Below are 15595 nucleotides of genomic sequence, written 5' to 3'. Positions count from 1 at the left end.
AGTTTCCTGTGTGACTTCAGACAAGTCCTTCTTGCAAGAGTCAATAATACTTCCAGATTCAGCAGAGAGCATCCCTGGTTGGATAACTCCACCCTGCCCCTACCAACACCCCTGCTCTTCAAACACTGACACTGTCATTCTGCTCTCTTTGAGGAACCTGCTGCCTGATATGACAGTGTACTGTTAAACAGCTTCCAGCATCACATACCAGACCTGGCTGCACTGTGGCAGCCCTGTAGATGTATCCTGAAAAGCTGGGAGCCCTGCCTCTGTTTCACACGCCTCTTGGGAACTCACCTCGGACTGCGAAGCTTTTGCCTGATGGAAAGGCTTCCGCGGAAGACGGTCAGAAGCAGCGCTGCCTGCCACACTGGCCATGCTGCTTTGGCGGGAGAGTGGTTCCTGCTGCCCCTGGAAAGCTGGCTTGGGGATTACAGCCAGGGGCCTGGCCTTGACGGGCATTGTCCGAGGGAGCGACTCTTCACCCCGGACAGAGGGTGGACAGCTACTCCTCCCAACCAGCTGCTGGTGTTCCTCTGCGGGGAGGCGGCGCAGCTTCCTCTCCTGGGGCTGTCTGTTAGGGTGAGAAAGCAAAAGCAATCAGAGCCTTTACTCAGAAGTGTCCCACATTGTCACCTGGCTGACATGCAGCCTTCCACTCCCTGCAGATGCACTATTGGGCCAGGAAACATGGCTGACTCCCCGCAGCCTCACTTTTTCCTGCTCACAGCTGATCAGAAAGCACCTGAGGTCAGATGTTCCCAGCCTTCTGGAAATGTTGGACCTTCAAAGACAAGGGGACCGATTCTGCTCCTACTGGAGCATCCACTGCTTCAGCTGAAGCAGTGTGGCACTGCAGGGTCTGAATGCCTCTGAAGTGCCACGCCATGACGTTACCATTTGTATGCTGGATTTTCAGGGCATTCACAATCAGCTGTCACCTTTGAAAATGTTGGCCTAGCTGTGTAGCTTGTCTGGCAGCAGAGAAAATTACCAATCAATGCAGGGCTGCCTATCAAAAAAAGGACAGGACTGACACAGGCATGAATCCCCTCATTCAGCTGTAGACAATTAACTCTGAACCCTACAGACAACAAAGCAAACATCAGAAAGTATGTCATAGCCAAGCAGTTTAACTATAACAGAAAGCTCAGTGATTGAGTCCACCACAAGGAAGTCTTTTATATTTTCTTTACAAATATATTTTTAATAATGAAAAACATTTGCAATGACTCTCCCTCCCCACCAAGTGGACCCCTATATTTGGGGTATAAACTAATGTATCCTTAAAATTGGTGCCTTATTAAAATCTCCCCCCCCACACACAAACACTCCAATAATGAACATTATTTGCAGGGCATATACTTCATGCTTCTGTATTACTTACGGCTGGGGTGTCCCATGGTTGGTCCAGTGGTTAGCTTCTTTCTCCAGTGACAATGTCCTGTAAGCACTCTCATCCACCCCAGCATCCCCTGCCGCACAGCCATCCACTTCCTGTGAGGCTCTGTTCTCTTCCAAGCCCAGCTGCTCCATGCTCAGAGATTCAGGCAAAGACTTGAAATTGTTGTACCTGATTGCATGAGAGAGGCAAAAAATGCACTCAGTCTAGCCTGAGGTCACCACCCTACTGGCAGCAGCCCTGTGTTGCGGCACCTGTGCCCACCATAAACATAGAGGGCCGAGCACTAAATTGCTCCCTACCCCTCCGGGTGATGCTCCAGCTCCTGCTAGGATTTGGGTGTGTTTCACAGGATGCACTGGCAACATGAGAAGAAGGGACATTGATTGCTCTACCAGAGCAGGGTGTAGCATGGGCAAGCGCCATGCCAACTTTGACATTGTTTCACAGGGCAGCACTTACTGGTCCAGCAGATTATCAAAGTCCTCCTCCACTTGAAGCTGCTTGTGCTGAAGGGGCTTGGGAAGCTCCTCTCTTTCTTCCTCAACATCCCCGCTGGCTGAGCTCACCTCTGCGTCCCCTTGTTGGAAATGGTTGTCCCTTGTAGCAGAGCTCTAGAGAATAGAAAGAGGCAAGGTCAGCCTGCCCAAACCAGAAAACACCTCACCTGCAGGGATGCTGCAGCCAATGCCTGTACAGGAACCTAGATTCTTCCTAAATCAAGTCACCCTGGAAGAGTCACTGTAACCAATGCACTGGTTGGCAAGAAAGCTCCCATTGCCAAAGGGCCCACCTCTCCCAGCAGAAGTCACTTGAAGGGATTGGCTATGTGTCAGGGAGCTCACTGCTCCTCCGATTTCGGCCTCTCCCAGCAGGAGTCATTGTAAAGAACTGGGCTATGGGGAAAACCAAGGCTACTTCAGCTGCAGGGTCATGGGCCCTCTAAAGAGGAGGTTCTGGAAGAGGAATGATTTCAAAGCACCTCCCAAACAGTTTTCTTTATTGTCCCCTCACTAGAAACCACCAGCTACCACCCTGCTTGGGAAACCTCAAAGAAGAAAGTGCAAACAGAGTGAAGCTTACCTCAGGGTAGGGCGTGCGGAGAGCTGGGACTGGGGCATGCATTGATGGAGTTGGGGAGGAGATCTGCGCTTCTGGGCCCAGAGTAGGCAAGCAGCGTGGAGATGGGGGTGGCTCGGAGCAGTTCTGTGGAGAGGTCTGGCTCTCCACCGCTCGGTCAATCCCGTCCTTCAGCTCCTCCAAGCACATGCCCAGGCGGAATATCTCCCCTTCCACCGCTCTATAACACAGCATGCCATCAGCAAAGGTGAGAGGGACCTCAAAGCCTTTGGGAGGCTCCAACCATTCAGCAAAGAAGGGTGCTTCCCAGGTACGGCACAGACCACACACTCAGGAGCTCGATGTTTAACTCCGAGTTCTGCCAGACACACCGCGTCACTCAGTGCTTCACTTCTCACTGTATAATGGGGATTATCATCCTGCCTTTGTTTGCCTGGTCTATTTAGACAGCTAGCTCTTTGGGGCAGGGGCTCTCTTGCCACTGTCATGAATAGTACCTAGTGCAAAGCGTCCTTTAGATGCAAAGGCAATATGAATCAAGCATAAGAACGGCCTTAAAGTGGAAGCCTCTGGGTCAGATTCTGAACGGAGTTAAACCAGGAGCTGCATGTTGGTAGGCCAATGATCCATATATTGAGTCACCAACCCCAGAGCTTCAGGGCAGCCATAGAATAACCTGTGCACAGAAGTAATCATTTCCTAAACCCAGACAGCCAGTGCTTGTGCAAGGCTGGATCCCACCCCCTATATATCTTTAGTCTATTTGCTCTACCCAAGGATGCCCACATTCATGTAAAGGAGCAGGCAGATTAGGCCCATTGGCCAGGGTGGGGTTATACCCTGGACTTCCATTGATGTAACTGAAATCAAAGACTTGTCCACTTCTACAAGCTATTCCAACTCCCCTATAATAAAAGGGTACACGTGGGTCTCCAGACCATTGTCTGCGGTGTCACAGCATCCTTTTATCACGCAAATGATGAGCCAGATCAAACCAGCTGATGGGGCCGGTAAGTGCAGAGAGCCCAGCAGATGGTAATTCACTGCTTGAGAGTCAGGGGCCTCATCCCTTCATTAGGGGCCATAAATATTGTCAGGAAACACAAGCAGATTAGAATGAAATGACACAATCACAACAGGACACTCCAGCGCTGTGAAGGAGGTTGCGTTAATCAGCCTGGTGGCCTGCGGAGCTTCGGCTCATCTGCATCTGAGTTAAGTATTCACACACACCCCTTGGGGCCTGGCTGCTGCAATATGGCCAGACACGAACTCCCACACACAGCTCCATCCCTTTCAGACCAACGTTTCAGAGCACCTTGTGCTCTTTAGTGTGTCTAGCCTCAAACACCCCTGTGTGACTGCAGTGCTGACCTGCCTTTTACAAATGAGGAAGTGAAGCACAAAGAGGCTGACGCTTGCCCACAGGCATGTAGAAAGTTTGTGGCAGAGCAGGGAATGGAGTCCTGGTCTCCCATGACGGGCCGGCCCCCTAACCAGCGAGGCCTGCGGTCCTTCTGCGTGAGCCAGAGTTGGAACCGGAGTGTCAAACACCTACCTGTCTGGATCAAACTCCCCCAGGGGCTCTGCTGTGCCTTGGCACTGCTGCCTCTGGCGGTACTCTTCACGTGCCTGTAGATACGCCCGCTCCAGAGCTTCCTGTGTGTCCTTTAGCTTCGTAAATCCCTATGATAAGGCAATGAGTCTGAGCTTTCAGTCCCACAGCTCCCACAGTACAGATTTCATAACATCAGCAGACCTCCCTATGAAAGACTAATCTCACTAGGCCCTCAGTGCCACGTGGCATGGGGACTCCACATCCTAGGGTAACAAAGCCATGGCCATACACTTATAAAGACAACAGGAGTCTTTAGTGGGATTGAACCTGAGACTTTTAGATCTAATAATACAAACATTTGCTACTCAGACCACAGGGTATCTGCTGACAGATCAAATAGCAGACTCCCATCTTCTCTGGGGCCAGTTATAAGAGGGAAACCAAACTCATACATGTCAAACCAGTGTATTAAGTTGGTACTAGTAGCTAGATACAGGGCTGCCTACATGTCTCATGAGCCTAGCTTGCTCACTTCTTTGCTGCCTAATTTATCTCCCTACTTTTGATGAAGAACTCTTATGTTAAAGCTGTGAGTGTGCCGCGAGAGCTTATGGCCTTGGCTTCTTCAATGTGCCCAAGCAGCATCACGTTTGCATCATTCCATCATTGTGTCATCCCATTGTGACGCTGTGAAGCAACAATGCACTGTTGTGACACTGAGCAGCAGCCTCAGGGCTGGACGGCTGCATGTTTCACCTGGGATACGGGAAGAATCTCTATGTGGGACCCTGCTCTTCTGTGGCTCTTGGTGATGGATGGGCCTCAAGCTCAGGGCCCAGGACTAGACAGGCCAGTTGCTCTGTGGATGGCTCCATGGATCTGAAGAGAAGGGAAAATGGGAGAAACAAAAAGCAAAGCTAGAGGTACCTTCAGCTGGTCCTGTGGGGTCAGTCTTCTCATCTGGATCAATTCTTCAAAGGCTTCCACCTGATCAAGAACAGGGCATTACCAGCTATTCTGGGTCAGGGTCAGTGCTGATGGCAGTGAAATGTAGCTTAGCCTCTACCTTTCCCTCCCCTTCTCCATAGTTCCTCTCTTGTCTCTTTCCCTTGAGGACTCTTCCCCAGAACTGGCAAGCTCCACACAGCCACCGCCCAGCAAGGATGGACTCGTTCCCTCTGAGGTTTCCTTGCCCCAAGCCGACCTACTTGTGTTTGGAATTTCCTGGTCTGACCAGCCAGTGTCTGTGTCAGGTGATTCCCTAGGAACGGCCTCTCTGCAGTGGTGCAGCCATCAGTCCCTGGCAAACCAGCAAGTATGGAGTGATCCAAGGAGGATGCATCTTGGTCTCCTGGTGCTAACGAGTACCCTGGAACAGAGCAGCAACATAAAGAGATCCCGAGGATGTCACCTCCTTTCTCCAGGTGAATCTGGACCTCATGGACCCATCTTCAGTGAAGGCTAAAGCAGGGACAAAGCCATGGTCTCCAGCATGGACCTGACTCTCACATAAGGAGAGGCACCAAACACCAGCCTTTAAGATCAATCCCAGAAGCTCAGTACAAGTCAGAAGCATTTAGCACCCTATGGGAGAAGCATTTAGCATTTCAATCTCAGAAGCATATCTTAATCAGCAGTAGTAACTGCTTGGAAGTCAGCATCTCTGGTCTTGGTCCCCTTAAAGAAAGGCCTGGTTGTCAGGCATCACACCCTCTCTTTTTCTCTCCCCTTACCACAGAACAATGGTAGAAGATATTTAGAGCTTGCACAAATGGCGCAAACACCACTGAAATTGTTGGGGACTTGTGCCAGTGCTGAGTTTGGACCAGAACAATACTGGGATCATGGCCTGCTTCTCCAAGGATACAAGTAGGCTAGGTGGATGCTACACGCTTTCAGTAGGATGCACTTACAGCTGCACACAAGACATCCCAGCAATGTGTGGGCAAACACAAGCGTGTCTATTGGGAAGTGGTGGCGGGGAGCAGAATGGCAAAGTGTGAGAGTGAGAGAACAGTAGTGTAAATGAATACTGCACACAGTATCTACCAGGGCATAATCACCAGCCTTCTCATGTTGCGGACTTAGTATTGGAGCACGTGCTGGTAACAGAGGACAGCGGCTGGCAGCGCAGTTCAGTTCAACCACATGTTGGTGGGGGCAGGTGAGGGCAAACACATTCCACAGTGGCCTCTGTCCTGAAAGCATCCCCACTGCTGTCCCTCAAATTATAATGCTTCCTGTTCTCCAGCTGCTTTAAGAGTTGGACTTATTGCCAGGCATGAAGACAGGGGATAGGAGAACGAAGAGACAAAAGCAGCTGCACTCAGTGTCTCCGGTACTTCCAACTCACCTTCACCGAGGATCGCTGGCTGGGCTGGAGCCGAGGTGGCACTGAACTCAGCTGTCCTAATCTGTGGGATGCTGAAGGCGGTGATCTTGGAGCCATGAGACACCATTCCCATGTGGACGCTGTGGCTGGGGTTTGGAGGGTCAGAGTACAGGCTCACCTGAGGGTGGGAGAAAAGTGAATGGAGCCTTCGGATCACGTTGGATGCTAGCACCTGGGTGCCAGGCCTTCAGGCAGTAACTGATTCAACAGGAGGATGCACGGGAAGCAGCAGCGGGATGTCTTTTGTGCTGACTGTAAAGTAATGCTCTGTGCCCCATAGCTGCTGTGAGGTCCCTCTCCTCAGGCAGGTCAGGGCTGGGGACATGCACAGAGCACTATCAGCTCATGGGGTGCCTGGCAGTCCCAGCCATGGGGCTCCGTTACATTAAGTGTCAGCTCTGTTACTAGCCATTTTCCTGCCCTAGGCGATTGTAGCTGCCAACTGTCACATTGCTGAAGAGTAATGATGCAGAGTGACAGCTGGAGGCCACCCCGCCTTTATAGGCTGGAAGGGCCGAGATGAGTAAACACCAGCTTAAGCAGGCCTGCCAGCCCCTGGCATTGCCCAAGCAGACCTCAGTCTCCACCCTAGAGCACAACAAATGCACCACGTGCCCAGACCATCCATGCAGGGTGGTGAGGGGAGAACGGATGCAGAAGGAATATCAGGCCATACAACACACGTTCCAGCGACTGCACACGCAGGTCTGCATGCAAACATGTCCTCAAACACATCTGCATGCATACAAATCCCAGGTACATAACCACATGGATGCACAAACCTATTTCACTACTAGGGACTGGGGGCAGATACAACACTGAAAGCAAAAGCTCTCCTTAGCTTCTTTCCCAGTCAGACTCTTTTCTTGACTCTCCTTTTAGCCTAGGAAGGAGGCACTAGGAGAGACCTCTGTCTGGCAGCAACTCTCTTTATGCTGCACTTATTCTCACAGTAGAACATAATAAGCGCTGATGGGAAACCCTCAGCATTGAGAGACACTTTTCTTCCCTGCCTCCCTCCACCCATCCCCTGCTCTCACCCCTCCTCCTCAGGCCAAAGACAAAGCTGGATTTCAGTAATCCCCACCATCTGCTCACTCTCAGTGTGAAGCAAGGCTCAGATCCGCCTCCCCTGCCACAGCTGGCCTGAGACACAAAAGGAGTTTTTCCCCAAAGCTCTTCCTTTCATTTGGCTTTTGGTACCAAGTGCTTCCCACACCCCAGCCCAAACTGCCATGTACCCATGTGGGACTGGGCAGGGTTTGTGACCACTGGCATTGCTCTGGGCTTGTTCTTGCCTTACTGTTCACTTTCCCCCATTGGGAAAGTGGCTATCCCAGTACTGCTGTGATACTGGAGAAAAATCCCTTAGGTACCTGCTTCAACTACTGAAGAGTTGACTTTTATTCTAGTTGCCAACTGACTACAAGTATTGCTTAGGTTGTTTTTAACATGATGTAGGGAGTGCAGGGGAGCCACCTCGCCAAAACAAGTGGCCGGCTATGATCCACAGTCTGCCAGGCAATTAGACCCGGGACAGGTGATTGCAGAGTCACCTGGGTGGAAGAATGATACAATGGCATCAGCCTGGCACCTGGGAGACACAGTTTTAAGTCCTTCCTCAGCCACAGATGCCCTGAATAGCTCTAGACAGGTTATTTAGTCTCTCTGAGCCTCAGTGCAGCAAAATGAAAATAAGAGCATTTCCTTACCTCACAAGGGGGTGTGTGTAAGTTGTTTGGGGCAGGAACTATCTTTTTGTTTTACAGATGTATAAGGGCCAGGAACCAGGGCTTATCAGTACCCTGACAATGCAAAACAAGATATTGCAGAGATGCTATGAGTGTGTCTGCATACCACCTCAGATAGGGGACACCCTGGCTACCACAAATGCTGAAACGAAGCAGCAGTGAGAGCCCTGGGAATGTATAACACTACGGCAATCCTTGAACACAAACACTTTAGGGCCACAGCACATTTACTGCATCTTGCAGGTCAGTCTGGAGTGCTCCCCCAATGCATGAGGCATGCTCCAGGCAGTATATTTGCTGCCCAGGCTACCCTTGGATCCTCAAAGATAAGCACTTGAAACAGAGCACAGAAGCACAGATTGCATTTGCTGAAAAGGACACAATGGACACACGTGGTGACCCACTTGAAAGTAATGCAGCACTCCCACTACAGTCCATAGCAATGGGCAGTTCCCTTTATCTTTCAAGAACATACCCCCTCTAGAAGCGGAGGAGGAAGTGTGCCTGTGTGTATAAAATACACACCCATCACCTGCAGTGATTCAGAAAGCAGTATATACTGCCAAAAAGATCCACTCCCTTTATGGCTAATAAAATAGCCACAGACTGTGGTAAGTCTTAGGTTCAAGGGTCTGAGTCTTTCTTATTTAAAGGGATAATGCTCCTGATTACCCTAGTCCAGAAAAGATCAGAAGTGTGCTTTCAGTTCCTTTGGGCCAGGCTTTCAGCTGTCACCAGGCCTTTGCTTCTGCACCACAATCAGAGACTTAGATCAGGCTAGGCATTTATAATGTACCCTTTGTTGGTGAATTAGACACACCAAGGTAGCTTCATGTCCTAAACTGCGGGCTCTAATCACTGCATCCTCATTACTTTCATCTGTAATCTGTAATGTCAGAAAACAGAGGGCAATATGTGTCAATCTGACCCTAAGTCTCACTTCTCCAACCTAGGGACCTAAGGGTGAGTTGTGCTGGGCACACGTAGAGTTCTGGCAAAATAAATGATGTGCTCTCCTTGTAATTAGCTTCATTCATCAATCATACCAAAGCTTGGGACATCTTTGTAATACTGAATGAGAATTATTTTAACAAGTTAGCACAAGAGATTGGGCGTCGGGACTCCTGGACTCTTTCCCAGCTCTGACTTGCTGTGAACTTGAGTGAATCACCTGATTCAGCTGAAGCATAGAGGGCTTGTAACTCCCACTGATTTCCATGGGAGGCAGCTGCACTGTACCTTTAAGAGGGAAAGGTGAATGGATTTTCTCAAACCAAGAGAGCCGGCCCCATACCTGGCCTTTCCCTCCCATCACAGCAATGAGACAGGGCTGCCAAACCCATGGCTATAGAAGCACAAATGCCCCAGGGGACCCCAGAGACTCTCAAGCTGAGCTTGGTATAGGGGAGCCACAGATGAACAGCTGATTAGGGGTGTGGCTCTTGACCCCCCAAATCAACCTGGGGCCCTTGTGCTGAATGAGCCCCTCTTCCGCAGGGACCAGCCAGGACCCAAAGGAACCTGTGCGCAAAAAGCTCCTGAGCCAAAGAAGCCAGTGTGCAAAACCATGCTGCCTGCCCAAGCCCGATGGCTGTATGCCCCACCCCTCCACCTGGCCCATGAAGTGTTGTGCCAAGACATGTCACCCTTGTCACAGTGCTCCAGACTGAGATGTGTTGTGGAAACCAAGAAGATCTGAGGTGACAGCTTGGGGGCCCTGGGAAGGGCAGCACAGCAGGCAGGGCCCTGCAGAGGCATCCAGGTGCAGAAGACGGGAAGGAGGAGGGACAGGATTTGCTTCTGGAGCTCACTGCCAAGCCTTGTAGGCAGACAGATATCCTTTGTCTCTGAATGCAACTCCCAGGCAGCATCTCCATTGCCCCAAGCCCAACTGGTCACTCTCCTGTCTTCTGACAAGCTTTGCTTATGCACTTGCTCTGCCGCTGCTGGGGTGCCCTCCTCCAGGCTGCATCTGCAGACAGGTATTATGTCTTCACCAGTGATACACTCTCTAAACCAGCACATGGTACAGTGCGATCATAGCCCAGCCAGCACTATATGGGAAGACAAAGGGCAAGCAGGGTCCTAAAGCTAAGATAAGGTTGCTTGGAAATTGTTATTTGATGGAGCCTAGAATGGAGGCAGGCTGGATGGCCCAGTGGTGACGACACTAGCATGACTCTTACAAGATGCAGGGGCAGTCCCATTCTCTGCCACAGACTTCCTGAATATAGCCTTGAGCAAGTCCCAGTGAACTTAAAATGTGCCACGGCACCTTGCAGTGGCTCAAGACCCATGTTGGTCTCTATGCCTCAGTCCCCTTCTGTAAGGGGGAGAACAGCCCTGTCTGCTGAAAGTGTGGAAGAATACAACCTGATATGGTGAGGAGAGTGATCTACATACCTATAGCGAGAGGCACTGGCTTAACCAAAAGCTGGAGAGCAAGGTGTATTACTTGGGGGAATCATGTTTTTGCCCCAGTGAGGAAACAATGACAGGCAGCAGGTGAGAGCATCCCTGGCAGGAGTCAGTGCATCCACACACAGCACATACCCAACAGCTGCTGTTAAACCAGGAGCTATAGGCCTGGGTAAAATGACTACCTGAGGGGCACAGTTCCAGCTCTCTCCTCTCTGGGAGGGTATTCAAAATGGGATTTTATAGAAACATAGAAAGTTAGGGTTGGAAAAGGGACCTCAGGATGTTACCTAGCCCAACCCCCTGCTCAAAGGACCATTCCCAACTACATCCCAGCCACAGCTTTGTCTAGCTGGGTTTTGAAAACCTCCATGGATGGAGCTTCCACCACCTCTCTGGGTAACCTGTTCCAGTGTTTTACTACCCACCTAGTGAGAATATTCTTCCTAATATCTAACCTAAATTTCCCTTGCTACAATTTGAGACCGTTGCTCCTTGTTCTCTCATCTGAGAACAAGTCCAGCTCCATCCTCTTGCAAACCCCGCTTCAGGTAGTCGAAAGCTGCTATTAAATCCCCTTTCAGTCTTATCTTCTCTAGACCAAATAAGCCCAGTCCCTCCAGTCTTTCCTCATAAGTCATGTCCCTTAGCCCCCTCACCATTTTTGTTGTCCTCTGCTGGACTCTCTCAATATCTTCACATCCCTTCTGTAGCGGGGGCCCCAAAACTGAACATAGTATTCCAGATGTGGCCTCAGAAGCGCAGAATAAAGGGAGATAATCACTTCCTTTGACCTGCTGGCAACACACCTACCAATGAAGCCCAACAAGCCAGTAGCCTTTTTGGCAACAAGGGCACACTGCCGGTTCATATTCAGCTTATTTGTCCACAGTAACTTCCAGGTCCTTTTCTCCAAAGTTGCTGCCCAGCCTGTCAGTCCCCAGCCTGTCCTGATGCATGGGATTGTTCCATCCTAAGTGCAGGACTTTGCACTTGTCCTTGCTGAACTGCATGAAATTTCTTTTGGCCCAATCCTCCAATTTTTTCTTAGTCACTCTGAATCCTAGCCCTACCCTTCTCCCTCCTCTCTCCCCCCATTTCCTAGAAAATTGGCAGCAAGCAAACACTCCAGAGGCACAAATGCAAAATGAGGAAATGCATTAAAAATATACACAAAAGGTCAGAGGCATATTCTGACATTTGCACCTTGCTTCCATGCAAATACTGCTTTTTTTTGCTGGACGAGAGCAGGGCCTTGTTTTACCCAGCTCGGACGGGAAGGGAAGTGAAGGGGGAGGTGAGACAGCGCAAGCAGCTTTGCAATGTGACGTTGCAACAGATTTTGACTTCTGTCCCCCAGCACTGTGCTCAGTAAACCGCAGCCCTGCAACTGCCCTGAAAGAGGAAGGAAGCCAGAGGCAGGGTGAGAAGAGTGATGTCAATGAAAAGCTTGGGGAAGGAGGCAGGGACCAAGCTCTCAGAGGGGAACCATGTTCTGAAGGACCAGCTTACCCTGCCCCTTCAACAAGTGTGTGTGCGCGAGGGAGAGGCCCAGACTAACAAGACGTGTGGATGCTGGGATGGAAGTGGGCCATTGTGCTAGCTGAGATGGTGGAGGGAACCCATTCACACCAGAGTGAGAGGCCCCTTTTTTCAGACCATGGGCTGAAGGGGCCAGATTCTGAACCCAAGTTTTGACCCCCTGAGGACCAGGATGGGAGCATGGCACAACCCTCACAACTGCACCTGCACAGATGGACACCACCCTGCTGAACTCATGGAGGGCTGGTACCTGAGGATGACAGGTCCCAGCATGCAATACTCCTGGCCTGCTCCAAGTGCCCCAGTCTCTGGTTTCACTAGCACACACCTGGTCAGATGAACTAAAACTAAATCCAAATGTTCAGCATGGGCTTGAAGTCAAGGAATCAAAAAGGCTCTGAAGTTTCAGAAGCTCTAAAATGTTTGGAAGCTTATTCTGCAATTTCCAGGCTGCCTCTGCACTTTGCAGTGCTGGCTGGAAGGAAAACTGCCAAAATACCATGGGGAAAGGGTAGTTCTAATGCTAGTTTTATCTGTAGGCAGCATGGGTCAGTGAAGAGACCACTGGACAGGGAGCCAGGAGGCCTAGGTTTGATTCCTATTTTTATCTGTGTGACACCGAGCAGTTGCTTCGCTCCTTTGTGTTTCATTTTCTCCAGTTCTAAAATGGGAATAATGATACTTCCCCATCATAATTTTTTTAATTTTAGCTCTCCCAAGACAGGCTATTAGCCCAACAGGTGACAACTCCAATAGGCATGGACAGCTGAGCCTCTGGCCCGCTGGTGTTTCCCCAGCCCCCGGCCATTGTACCTTTGCTCCTAGCCGCAGTTGGTCAATGGTGTTTTCAGCCTCTGCATACTTTGTCAGCAGCCTGCGGTAGTCCTCCTGGAAGGAGAGCCAGGAAAGCACTTGTCAGCATTATACAGGGGATAGTCCAGGTACTACCATAAAAGTAAAGGTGGTGGGGAGTAAGCAAAGGAAGGAATAGGTAATAATGGTGCCAGGTGCATTCAAAAACATAAGTGCCTGCACTGACCTGTAGTATGAATGTGTATATGTGTATCTAGGGCTTCAGACAACAGGGACTTTAGAGCTTAGTTCACAAAATAAAACAATTCTTCAAAAATTAATCCCCCTACATGCTATACTTCACTTGAAGAACTACATGAATTGGGTTTCCTACTGGTTTATTTTACTGGTCTGCTATTAGTAACCAATGTGATGACTTGCCCTATGGCATACTCCCTATTGGTACCATTTCTGCATCGTTACAGGTGAAGGCTCCAATACGGGTTCCCTCCCTTTTCACTGCTCCTCCCTCCTCCCTTTCCTGCAGGACAAGGCTGCAGTGAGGTCATTCACCAGAGTTTGACATATAGGCCATGTCCAGATGAGCGCGGCTGTGTGCTATGCGGCACCACAGACACATCTGCTGTAACATAGCGCACATTCAGCTGTTTTCTGCACTGCAAGAAGCAGTGCAGGGGTTTTTTTTGACCCCTGGATATCTGCTGCTGCTAGTTGTCCCTGGGGAACCAAGTGTCCATGCTCACATGGACACGGCCAAGGAGAGCAATGTGGCTCCCCTACCACTGCACCTTAACAGCTAAAGCATTTGAAAATACATCCCTAAACTCCAGCCCAGATAGAGACGCCCTGGTCACGTGCAGCCATGTCACTCTCACCTACAGTGTCCTGGTCACTGCCCCAGCAGTTTCTCTGGCCTGTGAAAGATGGCAGTTACCTGCAGCTGCTGCACCAGCTCAGTGGCTTGTTTGGGGGACTTGAACTCCTTGGGGACCCTGGCAGTGGAAGGGATAGGGCACTTCTCTGGGGACCCTTCCCCACTGCTCAGCAACACCTCCCGGACGATTTCTGCAGGGGACTTGAAGATCACAGGGCTCCCAGAGCCCCTGACCCTCATGGGCTGAGTCCTGCTCCGGGGAGGACGGTAGCTCTGGTCATCCTTTGGGAACTTCACCCGTGGCTCCACCTTGGAGAAATCCGGTAGCGGGTAGTTGAGCTGGCCTCGGCCATACCGCAAGCTTTCAGCTGTTGCTGGGGATGGCCGGGAGGAGGTTGCTTTGGGTGAGTTGCAGCATTTCTCCTTCTTCCCGATGGCCTCTCCCCGAGGGCTCAGGGACCTGGACTGCCTGCTGAACTTGGACGGGAGCGCCAGGGAGATGGTCTTCTTCAGCTTCCGAGCCCTGTCCTGGGGCTGGCTGCTGACCCTTCGCAGGGGAGGGGGACTCCCTGCCACCCTAAACGCATCCCCGGGCCTCTTGGAGCCCTTAGCTGAAGATCGGGGACGGTGGTGGCATGCCCTGATTCTATCAACAGAGGTTGCCTTGGCAACAGTTCTGGGAGGATCCTCCATTCTCTCAGCGCAGGAGGATTCGGGGAAGGTCTCTGCATCGACGCTCGGGGCGTTCTGAAGGTCATCCATAGACAAGTGGCGCAGGAGGCTCCCGGTCAGGCTCCATGGGGTGGCATTGGCCAGTGGGCTCAGCTCAGGGCTCTCTGGGTGTCTGCCCGAGGCTGAGGACAGCTCAGTTTCTGCAGGGAACTCCAGGCTCTCTCCAAGCTGACTGAGGCTGTCAAGGTCATCTCCTATAGCTCTTCGGGCTGGCCTGTAGAGATGCTCTGGAGGGACACCATAGGGGGAAGGGCTGATGTCTGAGTGCTCCGAAACCTCATCCCCGCCATCAGTGGTGAAGCTAATGGATTTGCTGCAGTCCTCATATTGAGCCTGGGCATCCCTTGTAGCATCAGGGCTGATGCTGTACTCAGAACCGTACTGGACCTCAAAGGAGAGCTCTGGGTAGGCTTCCCCTTCGCTCCCTGCCTCCCAGTCATCCCCTTGCCTCTCTACTTCCTCCATACTAGCTTGATCTTCATCATCTTCAGTCATGTCCAGTTGCTTGTCTCTTCGTGGACACCAGAAGGTTGGGGATTTGGGGTCCTCCAGCATCCCATCATGCTCTAGTTCCTCTTCATCATCTGGAAAACAAACAGCAGTGCAGCCATCACCAAACACTTCAGAGTTTCCTTGTTTCTATGGATTCTGAGATCCACCCCCAAACCGCGGGGCATTTAGGTCCTCTTAATGCCAAGTGCCTCCTGATGGGACCTTTCACTCCAGTGGTGCTGGGGGAGTTGGATATGCCCATTGTGTCGTAGGCTTAAGCCCTAAGGCAGGTGGCTTACTGGGCCTTACTGGCATCTGGTAGATTAGTGGCTTTTACTAGGCTAGAAATATGTGCACCCCAAGCAAGAAAATGTAGGGCATCACCATGGAAGTACCCACAGCTTCCCAACCCCCTTCAAGGAGGAGCCAAGAACAGGCTGTGCCTCAGTGCTATGGTTCTTGGTAGAGGCAGCAGATCTCATATTAACATTAAGATGGAGCTGCATTGTCTTTGTCTTGTCTAGCCAGATTCTACAAAGTG

At 50.9% G+C, this 15595-nt stretch overlaps 1 protein-coding gene across 7 annotated transcripts in view; it reads right to left on the bottom strand.

Moving 5' to 3' along the window:
* The window catches only part of AKNA (AT-hook transcription factor), a 55449-nt gene that overhangs the window by 13505 nt on the left and 26349 nt on the right, over nucleotides 1-15595 (bottom strand). For all 7 annotated transcript variants that reach the window (XM_090021912.1, XM_090021913.1, XM_090021915.1 and 4 more), the window contains 10 exons: nucleotides 13891-15146; nucleotides 12957-13031; nucleotides 6394-6550; nucleotides 5249-5409; nucleotides 4968-5027; nucleotides 4041-4168; nucleotides 2486-2702; nucleotides 1865-2016; nucleotides 1388-1573; nucleotides 298-574 (listed from right to left, as the gene is read on the bottom strand). In XM_090021912.1, the coding sequence (XP_089878038.1) occupies nucleotides 298-574; nucleotides 1388-1573; nucleotides 1865-2016; nucleotides 2486-2702; nucleotides 4041-4168; nucleotides 4968-5027; nucleotides 5249-5409; nucleotides 6394-6550; nucleotides 12957-13031; nucleotides 13891-15146 (2669 nt within the window). The remainder of the gene's footprint in view (nucleotides 1-297; nucleotides 575-1387; nucleotides 1574-1864; nucleotides 2017-2485; nucleotides 2703-4040; nucleotides 4169-4967; nucleotides 5028-5248; nucleotides 5410-6393; nucleotides 6551-12956; nucleotides 13032-13890; nucleotides 15147-15595) is intronic.

The sequence above is a fragment of the Crocodylus siamensis genome, chromosome 11 (genome assembly GCF_052110815.1).
Source record: "Crocodylus siamensis isolate JL-2025a chromosome 11, ASM5211081v1, whole genome shotgun sequence".
Lineage (NCBI taxonomy): Eukaryota > Metazoa > Chordata > Crocodylia > Crocodylidae > Crocodylus > Crocodylus siamensis.
Note: the sequence above shows the minus strand (reverse complement) of the source record. Positions and strands in the feature narration are given on the sequence as shown.